Source organism: Corylus avellana, chromosome 4 (assembly GCF_965113065.1).
Source record: "Corylus avellana chromosome 4, dhCorAvel1.hap1.2, whole genome shotgun sequence".
NCBI classification, from domain to species: Eukaryota; Viridiplantae; Streptophyta; class Magnoliopsida; order Fagales; family Betulaceae; genus Corylus; species Corylus avellana.
Genome location: NC_142493.1, coordinates 30,593,358 through 30,606,132, shown reverse-complemented (window position 1 = coordinate 30,606,132; position 12,775 = coordinate 30,593,358). Strand labels below are relative to the sequence as shown.

General features: G+C 33.6%; 2 protein-coding genes and 1 pseudogene across 2 annotated transcripts; all 3 read right to left on the bottom strand.

Annotated features, from left to right (window-relative positions):
• Positions 1-1,096: 1,096 nt before the first annotated feature.
• LOC148586606 (putative E3 ubiquitin-protein ligase XERICO) lies at positions 1,097-1,597 on the bottom strand. Its single transcript, XM_088516104.1, has one exon. The coding sequence runs from the start codon at positions 1,595-1,597 to the stop codon at positions 1,121-1,123; it is 477 nt and encodes a 158-aa protein (XP_088372230.1). The 3' UTR covers positions 1,097-1,120.
• A 3,200-nt stretch (positions 1,598-4,797) lies between these two features.
• Positions 4,798-5,281, bottom strand: LOC148586605 (RING-H2 finger protein ATL47-like; annotated as a pseudogene).
• Positions 5,282-10,518: 5,237 nt separating this feature from the next.
• LOC148586604 (uncharacterized) lies at positions 10,519-11,130 on the bottom strand. The gene has a single exon (XM_088516082.1). The coding sequence runs from the start codon at positions 11,128-11,130 to the stop codon at positions 10,654-10,656; it is 477 nt and encodes a 158-aa protein (XP_088372208.1). The 3' UTR covers positions 10,519-10,653.
• Positions 11,131-12,775: the final 1,645 nt, after the last annotated feature.

The following is a 12,775-nucleotide window of genomic DNA, read 5'->3' as shown; positions in this document are numbered from 1 at the left end:
CTTTAAATAGATTTCCATGTCTCTATTAAGAGTAATGCTAAATATTATAATTATATCCGACCTTCATTCAACAATATTGACCTAATACTTCAAACTAGATAATTATTGGATTAATCATTGCTAAATTTTTTTTTTAAAAAAAAATATTAATAATTAGTCAAGAGTGTCACGTCAACATTATTAAATAAATATTGAAACATTTATCTTTTATTATTGGAGATGTGAGGGCCGTGAGGCGGCAACATAATCAAGACACGATCTTGCCTTGCTAGCTAGATAGCCAGAGATGAAGGGAGGGGGGGACCGGGGTAGGCCATGGTCCCCCCCAAAATAAGGGGGAAAAAAAATTATAAGTAAAAAAAAAAAAAAAAAAAAAAAAGAAAAAAGAAAGTAAAGTAAACTAAAGTTTTAAGTTTAGTCATTTGGGTTCCATCCAAAAAAAATTTTGGCCATATTTTTAGATTTTTCGGCCTTATCCAATAAAAACTTTTGGCTATATTCTTAATTTTTTTGGACCATACCCATTAAGGTTTTTTTTTTTTTTTTTTGGTTCTTACTTTCAAATGTCAATTTTTTTGACCCTACGGTGGTCTTTATTTCATAAAAAACAATAAAAATATTTTTTTTTTTAATAAAAAAATTCTAAAGAACTGAAAAAAAAAAAAAAAAAAAAAAAAAAAAAAAAAAAAAAAAAAATTTGTCTAGCCCCCTCCCATAAAATTTTCTGGCTCCGTCCCTATATATAGCGATGCCCACATAAGAAAGATTTGGCTTAGGTGCTTGAAATTTTTTTCGACACTGTAAATTTAATTCCAAATTTTTTTATAAAAAAAAAAAAAAATAGAAATAGTAAAATTAAATCAAAGTCAATAAGCTAGCAAAACACACCAATTTAGTGATCTTCGACGTTGATGCAACTGCCTGTGAGGAAGAAAATTATAACAAAAGTGGAAGAAATTAAGAGAGAATGCATAGACAAGATTAATGATTATCACTAAAAAAAAAAAGGAGCTTAAAAAGATTACATCTCAGCTCTTATCAACTAAAAACAAGTTTAAACAACGTTACAAGATAGAACAACGTTGGTTCCATAATTGGCATGCAATATTCACCGTTCGATTTAACGTAGCCACCATGTCTCCCGGTCGGCCGAGTTGGAGGAGAAAAACTTAAACGATAGGACTTTCACTCCGAGCTCAGCAAATTCTCTAAACGGAGCCAAAGAATCGCGACAAAGAGGACAGCTTAGGTTCTTGTATCCAAGCCACCTGTCCAAGCAAACTCTGTGAAACAGATGATCGCATCTTAGCTCTCTAATCTCGTCTCCATTTTCGATCTTACACAGACACACAGAGCATTGCACTTCCGAACAACACGCGAGGTCCTGCTCGTACCGTACTGTGCTCAGTTCTTCAACGATTTCCAGCACGCCGCCATGCGCGTGTGGTGGCTTGGAGAAAGCCCACTTCAGGGAACTCGACATGATTGATATTGAAGAAGGTAGATTATTGTTCAATCGGGTGCGTAAAACATGGAAGATGCAGAAAACAAGAAGCGAAAAGAGTGAGAGAGTAGAGAAAGCTAAGGAAACGTTCATGTTTGATGATTAATTAATTTAATTATGTACAGGAAAAAAGGAAGATATGATGGGTGTTGTTTTAATTTTGGTGGAGGAGGGGTAGCGGGGAACTCTGACGCAAATTTTTGACTTGGAAGTCAGGAAGATACACGTCACGCGCGTCCTTTTCTTTTTGTTTTGTTTTTTTTTCCTTTCACATGTGTTTCTCGTTCCAAACACGGTCTTCTTTTACAAGGAGGCATGATACATGAGTTTCATCCGTGTTTTCTAAGCAACACACAATTATTGGACCTTTTTTTTTTTTTTTTTTTTTTTTGAAAGTACATTAATATTAAACCCACTCTCCTAACAACCACTAGTTTTGTATTTATGCCTCCAAATTTTACGAATTGATATTTAAGCTATTCAAATTACCATACTATTGTCAAATAAAACACTTCGCTTATAATTGACCTACGGACTATTTTTTAATGCTTCTTATCATAATGTCTTTAAAACATTTTAAAATGGGTTCTTCACTTTTAAAATGTTTGTTTTTAGTTTGAAGTGTATTTTATGAAAAAAAAAAAAAAAAAAAAAGGGTCACGAGCGGTACATGTGACTTCTTTTCTATCTAATTTAACAATATTTCATGAGTGTCTAAGTTCACACAAGTTGATAGTATGGGTGGTTTGATGTTACTTTTTAAAGTTTGGCAGCACAAATTAATTGTTGAGCTTGAAGCAGAAACTACTGTTTAGTGGCCTGGTATTATAGCAAAAATTGATTGATGTGAGAAAAAAGTAACAAGTTTAGGTATAAAAAAATTTTGTTTTGTTATGAATTTTTTATTTGAATTGTAATAAATAATGTGATGTAAAAAATAAGTATGTTGAAAATTTATTTATTTATTATTATTTTTATATAAATAATAACTGTCCTATATATGTTTAAATTGCTGGCCGTTGCCAAATACATATATGGGACTAGCGAGTTGACTGCCCCAAGCTTCAACGCGGCTCCGCCGCCGGATGTTTGGATTATATGATACGATCATACGACAAAAACTGAAATAGTAACGTCCTATATATACATTAGCTTTTGAATCACTGCCAACTTCCAAGTATGATCTTGTCTCAAGTTTTGTGGGTAGTTTTCTTTAAATTATTATTTGAGTCTCACATTATTAGTTTATTATTTTATTTTCAGATTTCTCAAAATATTATCCATTTCAAAAGGTCAATTAATGACAATACCTTTTTTTTTTTTAATTACGTTTATGGCTTTAAGAAAATTCAGACGCGTTTGTTTTCGAAATTGTTTTATTCACCCTGTTTTCATCGTGTACAGTCTTGTATATATATATATAGCGCGTGTGTGAATGCTCTCATAAGGCATAGAAAAAAAAAATGAACGCTTACATTTAAGAATTAATGCATGTTCTATTGAGGATAATTAAGGATCTAATTAAGCAATTAGTATTTCCAATTTGCTAGCAATTTGGAGATGCTATGTAAGAAAAATTATATGGACCAATCTGCCCTCTTAAGAAGGAGAGGGAGGAGAATTCGAACTAGTAATCAAATCATGTGTGATACTCGTGGCTGACTTGGTCTCTTTATTGGGTAGCTCTTATTCGTCAATTGGCTTTGTTTTTGGGGATAATAGTTTAAAACCCACATTTTTTTTTATTATTTAAAGTAATTAAGTATCCTTAATTAAAAAAGTAGAATTTTCTAAAGTACAAAATCATTTTCAAGGTTCACATTTTCACTTGCTTAATTATATTCTCTGGGCCGGTCGATGAATTAACATGCATGGGTGATGGGCCATGAATTTCATATCGTTGAAATTGGAATCCTATGAGTTAATTTGGTTTCTTGCATCCTTAATTTCCTGTGCAATTATATAGGAAGATTTGAAGACCCCATACAAACAAGGCACATCCGTGATCCGTACGTGACTGGCCCATCAAATACATGAGAGACGAAGCAAAGAACATAAAATATTCTGTGAAATGTTTTTGGCTCCACGCTCGTGTTTAGCCTCTATCTTCTCACAAAAAACTAAAATTTACTTTCACCTTGCATCAATTATTTCTTATTACTATTAAGAATTTTTTTTTTAAAAAAAAAACTTACTCAAAACACTTGATATGAGAAGTCTTGAACACTCCTATTATCAGCAAACTCCTCATGCATGGCAAAAGAACTCCTACTTTGACAATTAGAAACAATCACTCTGATGGTAAATTGACTCTTGTAGACAAAAAATGACGTCGGACGAAGGAAGGAACAACAGAAAATAAATATAAATTTAATGTTAAACAAGGTGCATGTCACAACAGCCGAATGAAGCATAAATCACACCTCGAAAAAAGAAGTTTTATCTCCATATATAGCTTAGAGTTTCAATAAATTAAAAATACTTCACTCATTCATTGATCTAATTCACTCATTACATACATCACCTTTATACATATACCGTTAAAATGTTGATTAAATAATTAAATTTCATTATTTCTTTTTAAAATTGAAGTGTAAACTTTTGACACAAGTAATGATTTAACACACATACATTGAATTAGCGTAGCCACCATATGTCATGGTGATGAGAAGAAGTGAAAGAAGAATATTTGAAAAATAGCTAGCACTTCCACGCCATTGATCTCGTGATCACCCACAGTTGTGCATGGAAATAGAGAACACGGCAAAGGGGGCAGTTTACGTGCCTGTATCCAACCCATCCGTTTAGTTGAAAGTGTCACGTCAATATTATTAAATAAATATTGAATAGAATTATAATATCTAACATTACTTATCTGTTATGGGAGACGTGAGGTTGCAGAAGAATCAAGACACCATCTTACCTTGCTAGCGAGGCCCACATATGACAGATTTGGCTCAGGTGCTTGAAATTTTTTTCGAAGCTGTAAATTTAATTCCATTAAAAAAAAAAAAAAAAAAGAGTGAAATTTCGAAGCCAATAATATGCTAACAAAATACACCAATTTAGTGATCTTCGACATTGATGCAACTGGCTGTGAGGAAGAAAATTATAATAAAAGTGGAAGAAATTAAGAGAGAATGCATACACAAGATTAATGATTATCAAAAAAAAAAAAAAGGAGCTTAAAAAGATTACATCTCAGCACTTATCAACTAAAAACAAGTTTAAACAACGTTGCAAGATAGAACAACGTTGGTTCCATCATTGGCATGCAATATTCACCGTTCGATTTAACGTAGCCACCATGTCTCCCGGTCGGCTGAGCTGGAGGAGAAAAACTTAAACGACAGGACTTCCACTCGGAGCTCAGCAAATGCTCTAAACGGAGCCAAAGAATCGCGGCAATGAGGACAACTTAGGTTCTTGTATCCAACCCCACCTGTCCAAGCAAACTCTGTGAAACAGATGATCGCATCTTAGTTCTCTAATCTCGTCTCCATTTTCGATCTTACACAGACACACAGCGCATTGCACTTCCGAACAACTCGCGGGGTCCTGTTCGTACCGTACTATGCTAAGTTCTTCAACGATTTCCGGCGCGCCGCCATGCGCGTGTGGTGGCTTGGTGTTGGAGAAAGCCAACTTCAAGGAACTCGACATGATTGATATTGAAGAAGCTAGATTATTATTAAATCGGGTGCGTAAAACATGGAAGATGCAGAAAACAAGAAGCGAAAAGAGTGAGAGAGTAGAGAAAGCTAAGGAAACGTTCATGTTTGATGATTAATTAATTTAATTTTCTGACGTAATAAAATTTTAACATCAGAAAATTAATGTATTGTAGTCACGTCAGAAAATCTTATTTTTTTAGTTGTGATATGATGGGTGTTGTTTTAATTTTGGTGGAGGAGGGGTAGCGGGGAACTCTGACGCAAACTTTTGACTTGGAAGTTAGGAAGATACACGTCACGCGCGTCCTTTTCTTTTTGTTTTGTTTTTTTCTCCTTTCCCATGTGTTTCTCGTTCCAAACACGGTCTTCTTTTACAAGGAGTCAAGATACATGAGTTTCATCCGTGTTTTCTAAGCAACACACAATTATTGGACCTTCTTTTTTTTTATTTTTTTTTGGTGAAAATACATTAATATTAAACCCACTCTCCTAACAACCACTAGTTTTGTATTTATGCCTCCAAATTTTACGAATTGATATTTAAGCTCTTCAAATTACCATATTATTGTCAAATAAAACTCTTCAATTATAATTGACCTACCAAAAAATGCATGACTATTTTTTAATGCTTCTTATCATAATGTCTTTAAAACATTTTAAAATGGGTTCTTCACTTTTAAAATGTTTGTTTTTAGTTTGAAGTGTATTTTATGAAAAAAAAAAAAAAAAAAAAAAGCAAAAAAGGGTCACCAGCGGTACATGTGACTTCTTTTCTATCTAATTTAACAATATTTCATGAGTGTCTAATAAGTTCACACAAGTTGATAGTACGGGTGGTTTGATGTTACTTTTTAAAGTTTGGCAGCACATGCAAACTAATTCTTGAGCTTGAAGCTGAAGTTATTGTTTATTGGCTTGGTACTATACTTGAAGTGGAAGTCATTGTTTAGCGGCCTGGTATTGTAACAAAAATTAATTGATGTAAGAAAAAAGTAAAAAGTTTAGGTAAAAAAAAAAAAAAATTTGTTTTGTTGTGAATTTTTTATTTGAATAGTAATAAATAATATGATGTAAAAAATAAGAATGTTGGAAATTTATTTATTTATTATTTTTTATATATAAATAATAACTGTGATATAAGTTTAAATTGCTGGCCGTTGCCAAATACATATATGGGAGTCATGGGACTAGTTGACTGCCCCAAGCTTCATCGCGGCTCCGCCGCCGGATGTTTGGATTATGTGACACGATCATACGACAAAAACTGAAATAGTAACGTCCTATACGTTAGCTTTTGAATCACTTCCAACTTCCAACTATGATCTTGTCTCAAGTTTCGTGGGTAGTTTTCTTTAAATTATTGTTTCAGTCGGATCATATTATTAGCCTATTATTTTATTTTCAGATGTCTCAAAATATTATATAGTATTTTGAAAGGTCAATTGACAATACCCTTTTGTTTTAATTATGCTTATGGCTTTAAGAAAATTCAGACGCGTTTGTTTTCGAAATCGTTTTATTCACCCTGTTTTCACCATGTACAGTCTTGTGTGTGTATATATATATATATATATATATATATAGCATTCACACACACGCGTGTGTGTGTGTATGAATGCTCACAAAAGGCGTAGAAAAGCTTACATTTAAGAAATGCATGTTCTCTTGAGGATAATTAAGGATCTAATTAAGCAATTAGTGTGTCCAATTTGCTAGCAATTTGGAGATGCTATGTAAGAAAAATTATATGGACCAATTACTTGCCCTCTTGAGAAAGAGAGTACATGCAGCTGAAAATTTGTGATCAGATTGTGTACATGTGATACTCGTGACTGACTTGGTCTCTTTGGGTAGCTCTTATTCGTCAATTGGCTTTGTTTTTGGGGAGGATAGTTTAAAACCCACCTTCTTTTTTTCTTTTTTCTTTTTTTTTTCTTTTTTTTGTTTATTTAAAGTAATTAAGTATCCTTAATTAAAAAAGTAGAATTTTCTAAAGTAAAAATCATTTTTGTTGAAGCAGTTTTCCGAATGATAACGTGGGAAAGGGCCCAGCACAATGCTTGATAACCGAGGATTGAACTGAGAATGAAGGACAAAGAAAAAGGGGTCAAAGCTGCCAGCGTTGTCTGGCCGGTGGAAGCTCCGATGCCTAAGTTAGTTGAAGTGTTCAAAAGAAAGATGAACTTGAAGATTATGGATCAGGGAAAAGATAAGCAAAGTATTCAGTTTTAAGGTAAAAAGAAGTTACCGAAATAGTGAAAGGGGACCCCCCTTTTATAGGCATCAGATTGTACATGTTCATCTAACACTGTGGACTTTTACCGAGGGTCCACGTGTCAACAATATATCGGAGAACATCAAATATGATATTTATTCAGATATGTTTATTATTTCCTAAGGGTAACACTCGGTACCTGCCTCAGGCTCGGCTGACCGAGCCTGATAACCGAGTGTCGATAATATAATCTATATAAGCCTAAGTCTGCCGAACATGAGTTTATTCTGAACAATAAAAATGACCGAGTAAGGGGAATAGGCCGATAGGTTCGAACTGGGCCCAACCCAACTGAAATATGGACCAACAGTTACCCCCCAATTTCCTTTTCTAACAGAATAAGGAAATTACATGTAAAAAACCAAGTGTAGGTCAGTTTTTTATAAGCTCGGTTTTAACTTTTGGCAAAATGACGCGAATTGATTGATTTTTTGAATTTCAAATTTCAAATTTCAAAAAATAAAACTGAAGCGTTTGGGATGCTTACCTCCGCCTTTTCGCGAGCCACGCGTCAACTTCTGCACCGAGAAAGAAATGCAGAAACGTCGCTTCACCGAACCCTAGTTCCTAGGGTATTCAATGAGTCGTTCGGTCTTCTTTCGCAGGTCTTTATAAACCTTCCTTCCCCTTCGTTCAAACCCCACTGTTCTATATCACAGATTTCAAATGGGAAGCAATAAGAATCACGTAACTGATCAACATGATCGGTGGAGGAAAGTGGGAGACGTGTTTACGTAGAATAGAGATGCAGAAAATGGAGAGGGAAAAATGAGCGGGAATGGAGAAAAGTAGCGACATGCTTTGCTAATTTTGTTGATTCCGATCGAGGTGTTCGAGTGGGAGACATTTAGACCCGCGAGTCAAGAGTCTCCGATCGAGGAAGGTTGCTGGAATTGAAGCAGCTACTAGCAGGGACATATATAATCATCTGCTTTTGGATTTCTCGTAGCAAAGAAAAAGACACTCAATCGGGCCAACACACTTGCAAACCGTCACACGAGCTTGAGGTAATTGGAAAACTTCTTTTTGTCCTGTTAAATATATTTGAGAGTGGAAGAAGGAGAGAGAAGAGAGTATAAGGATATAGGGACTACATTGTATTGAGTAATATATCTTTTCAATATTTTATTGTGATTACAAAGGTCTCTATATATAGAGAGGCTGTGAGTGATAAGCAAGAAACCCTAATAAAATATTATATCATCTCCTCAAATTCAAGGTGTAAGATTTAGTTAATTTGGGAAAAAGAAAGGGAAATTATGGTTTTTTTTTTTTTTTTTTTTGTCACCGGAGTAGTGGCCGGAATATGCTGGAGGAAGGCGGCTGCTGGCTGCCGGCAGTGGCTACTGGTGGCTGATATGAATGATTTGAGCCATGAACTGGGCCTGAGACTTAGGTTGAAGCCTTATTGAATAAACCTTGATGGACTTAATTGATTCTGGTGAGCCGGTTTGATTGGGTTAAAATTGGCTAAAACCCGTGGACCATTGAATATTGTCTGACCCGAAAAGAAGTGACCCGGGTCTAACTCGATTAACCGGATTGACTGCCTTGGACCAGGTTGGAGGAATTGACCCGGTTGGCCTGCAAATTTTATTAAAAAAAAAAAAGTGATAATAAGTAAGAAATTTATATTTTGTAAAGAACGGATATTTAATTGATGTAAAATAATAATAATAATGTAAAATGAATAAAAAAGTAAAAAGTAGTTTACTATCTTACAAAAAAAAAAAAAAAAAGTAGTTTACTAGTTTTTTTTTTTTTTTTAGATGTATTTTAGAGTTAATGTAATGTAACATGCATGCACATTAATTGTACATCTAAAAAAGCTTATATACTATTTTTTTTTAATTTTTTATTTCGAGTTATTGAATTTGTCTTAGCTGTTTGTACAATTTTCAAACTTTTGAGGGGCCATAGAACCTCTAAGTCTACCGGCCATCGGTGCTCCGCCACTAAATATGTCTACGACATGCCAGAAAATTGACAGAAGACCCACAATATTATGTGGTTGATTTTTGTGGACATTTATTTCAACAAAATTTTCGTACCATGCATTGATGACATTGACATTGACATTTGACATTTAACATGCATACGTCCTAAAATCTTGTATCAAGTCAATTGATTTTCATTGCTGATCTTAAAAACAAAAACAAAATGAAAAAAATAAAAAAGAAACAAATCATTTTTGTTAGCTAGCTGTCACAGTAGATTCTGTCAAAGCAGAGGTTTCACTCCATTAGACTGATGGACAAGTCACAAACATGAGCAGGAATTCATTTTGAGCCGTGGATTTCATTTTCAATATGTTATATTTGAAAAATAAAACAAAAAAAACAAAAAAACATATCCACATGTTATAATGCAACATGTAACACATGGGTTTTAACGGATTCACATATCTTAATATTAATATGAGAAATACTATTTAATACATTGGTATACGACTATAATATAATTATAATAGTATGATAATAAACATTAGCTTTTGATTTTTTTTTCTTTTTTTTTTTAATTAATCATTATATATCTAAATGTTAATTTTCACAGTAATGTTATTCTAGCTATATAACAATCCATTAAATAACATTACTCTATTATGATATACTAAATGTTTTCAAGATCCCTTATATATATATATATACTTTAAATAGATTTTCATGTTTTTATTAAGAGTAATGCTAAATATTATAATTATATCCGACCTTCATCCAATAATATTGACATGAAATTAACTAATTAGTTGGGAGTGTCACGTCAACATTATTAAACATTGAACAAAATTGTAATTTCTAACAATTCTCTTTTGTTACCGGAGATGTGAGGTAGCAGAAGAATCAAGACACCACCTTGCCTTGCTAGCGAGGCCCACGTATGAAATATTTGGCTTAGGTGCTTGAAATTTTTTTTCAAGCTGTAAATTTAATTCCATTAAAAAAAAGAAGAGTGAAATTTCAAAGCCAATAATAAGCTAACAAAATACACCAATTTAGTGATCTTCGACGTTGATGCAACTGGCTGTGAGGAAGAAAATTATAATAAAAGTGGAAGAAATTAAGAGAGAATGCATACACAAGATTAATGATTATCACTAAAAAAAAACGAGCTTAAAAAGATTACATCTCAGCTCTTATCAACTAAAAACAAGTTTAAACAACGTTGGTTGAATCACTGGCATGCAATATTCACCGTTTGATTTAACGTAGCCACCATGTCTCCCGGTCGGCCGAGCTGGAGGAGAAAAACTTAAACGACAAAACTTCCACTCCGAGCTCAGCAAATGCTCTAAACGGGGCCAAAGAATCGCGGCACAGAGGACAGCTTAGGTTCTTGTATCCAAGCCACCTGTCCAAACAAACTCTGTGAAACAGATGATCGCATCTTAGCTCTCTAATCTCGTCTCCATTTTTGATCTTGCATAGACACACAGAGCATTGCACTTCCGAACAACACGCAGGGTCCTGCTCGTACCGTACTATGCTCAGTTCTTCACCAATTTCCGGCGCGCCATCATGCGCGTGTGGTGGCTTGGAGAAAGCCCACTTCAGGGAACTCAACATGATTGATATTGAAGAAGGTAGATTATTGTTAAATCGGCTTCGTAAAACATTGAAGATGCAGAAAACAAGAAGCGAAAAGAGTGAGAGAGTGGAGAAAGCTAAGGAAACGTTCATGTTTGATGATTAATTATGTGCAGGAAAAAGGAAGATATGATCTGTGTTCTTTTAAAGGCTCTGATTGGTGGAGGAGGATTAATTTTGTCTTGGAAGATACTATACGTCACGTCCCTTGTTTTCTGTGTTTTTTCCTTTCACATGTGTTTCTCGTTCCAAACACGGTCTTCTTTTACCAAGAGGCAAGACACATGCAGTGGGGACCCCAAGGAATATATAGGTTGGGAGGGACGAATGTCCACCAAAAATTTTCAAAAAATGTCTTAAAGAATGCATATTTATAAATTTGACCCCTCAAAATTGTATTTTTGTCCATTGTGTCCCTCTTTAATTTATTAATTTTTTTTTTTTTTTAAGTTTTGCCCTGTCTTCTAACCTAAAAACTTCAAATGTCCCCATTTATTTAGTTTTCCTACATATTAAAAGGTACATTTTTCTTGGACCAAATAAATCATGTTTAGTTTATTTTATTATTTGTTTATATTATTATATATTTGTGATGTTATAAGATTAAATTTAAGATTTCTATACTTTTATTTTATATAAACACAAACAAATACACATACATAGAGATTATATATATCGATGTGTTTTTATATTTATTTAACTACGTCTTCAAAAAAATATTTGTCCTCTCTCTCCATAAATCCTTGTTCCACCTCAGGATACATGAGTTTCATCCGTGTTTTATTAGCAAAACGCAATTATTGGACTTTTTTTTTTTTTTGGGGGGGGGGGGGGGGGTATGGGTCTTCAGCTTTAAAATAATTTGAAGCGTATTTTATGAAGAAAAATAAGTGGCAGTTTAAGAGATTAAAATATATATAGTTTTTAAAATTTGATGGGACTAGTTGACTGCCCGAAGGTTCAACGTGGCTCTGCCGCCGGATGTTTGGAATATTATATGATACGACAATTTGTTTAAAGATCAGACAAAAAACTGAAATAGTAACATACTATACGTTATCTTTTCAATCACTTCCAAGTATGATCTTGTCTCAAGCTTTGTGGGGGTAGTTTTCTTTAAATTATTGTTTGAATCTCATATTATTAGCTTATTATTTTATTTTCAGATGTCTCAAAATATTATCCATTTCAAAAGGTCAATTCACAATACCCCCTTTTTTAATTATGTTTATGGCTTTAAGAAAATTCAGACGCGTTTGTTTTCGAAGTTGTTAATTTATTCACCCTGTTTTCATCGTGTACAGTCTTGTATAATATATATAGCATTCACACACAAAGGCGTAGAAAGAAAAAATGAACGCTTACATTTAAGAAATGTATGTTCTCTTGAGGATAATTAAGGATCTAATTAAGCAATTAGTGTTTCCAATTTGGAGATGCTATGTAAGAAAAATTATATGGACCAATTACTTGCCCTCTTGAGAAAGCTGAGAATTTGTGATCAAATTGTGTAAGTGTGATACTCGTGACTGACTTGGTCTCTTTGCATAGCTCTTATTTGTCAATTGGCTTTGTTTTTGGGGAGGATAGTTTAAAACCCACCTTCTTTTTTATTTAAAGTAATTAAGTATCCTTAATTAAAAAGGTAGAATTTTCTAAAGTAAAAATCATTTTCAATGTTGACATATTCACTTGCCTAATTAGATTCTCTGGGCCGATGAGTTAACATGCATGGCCA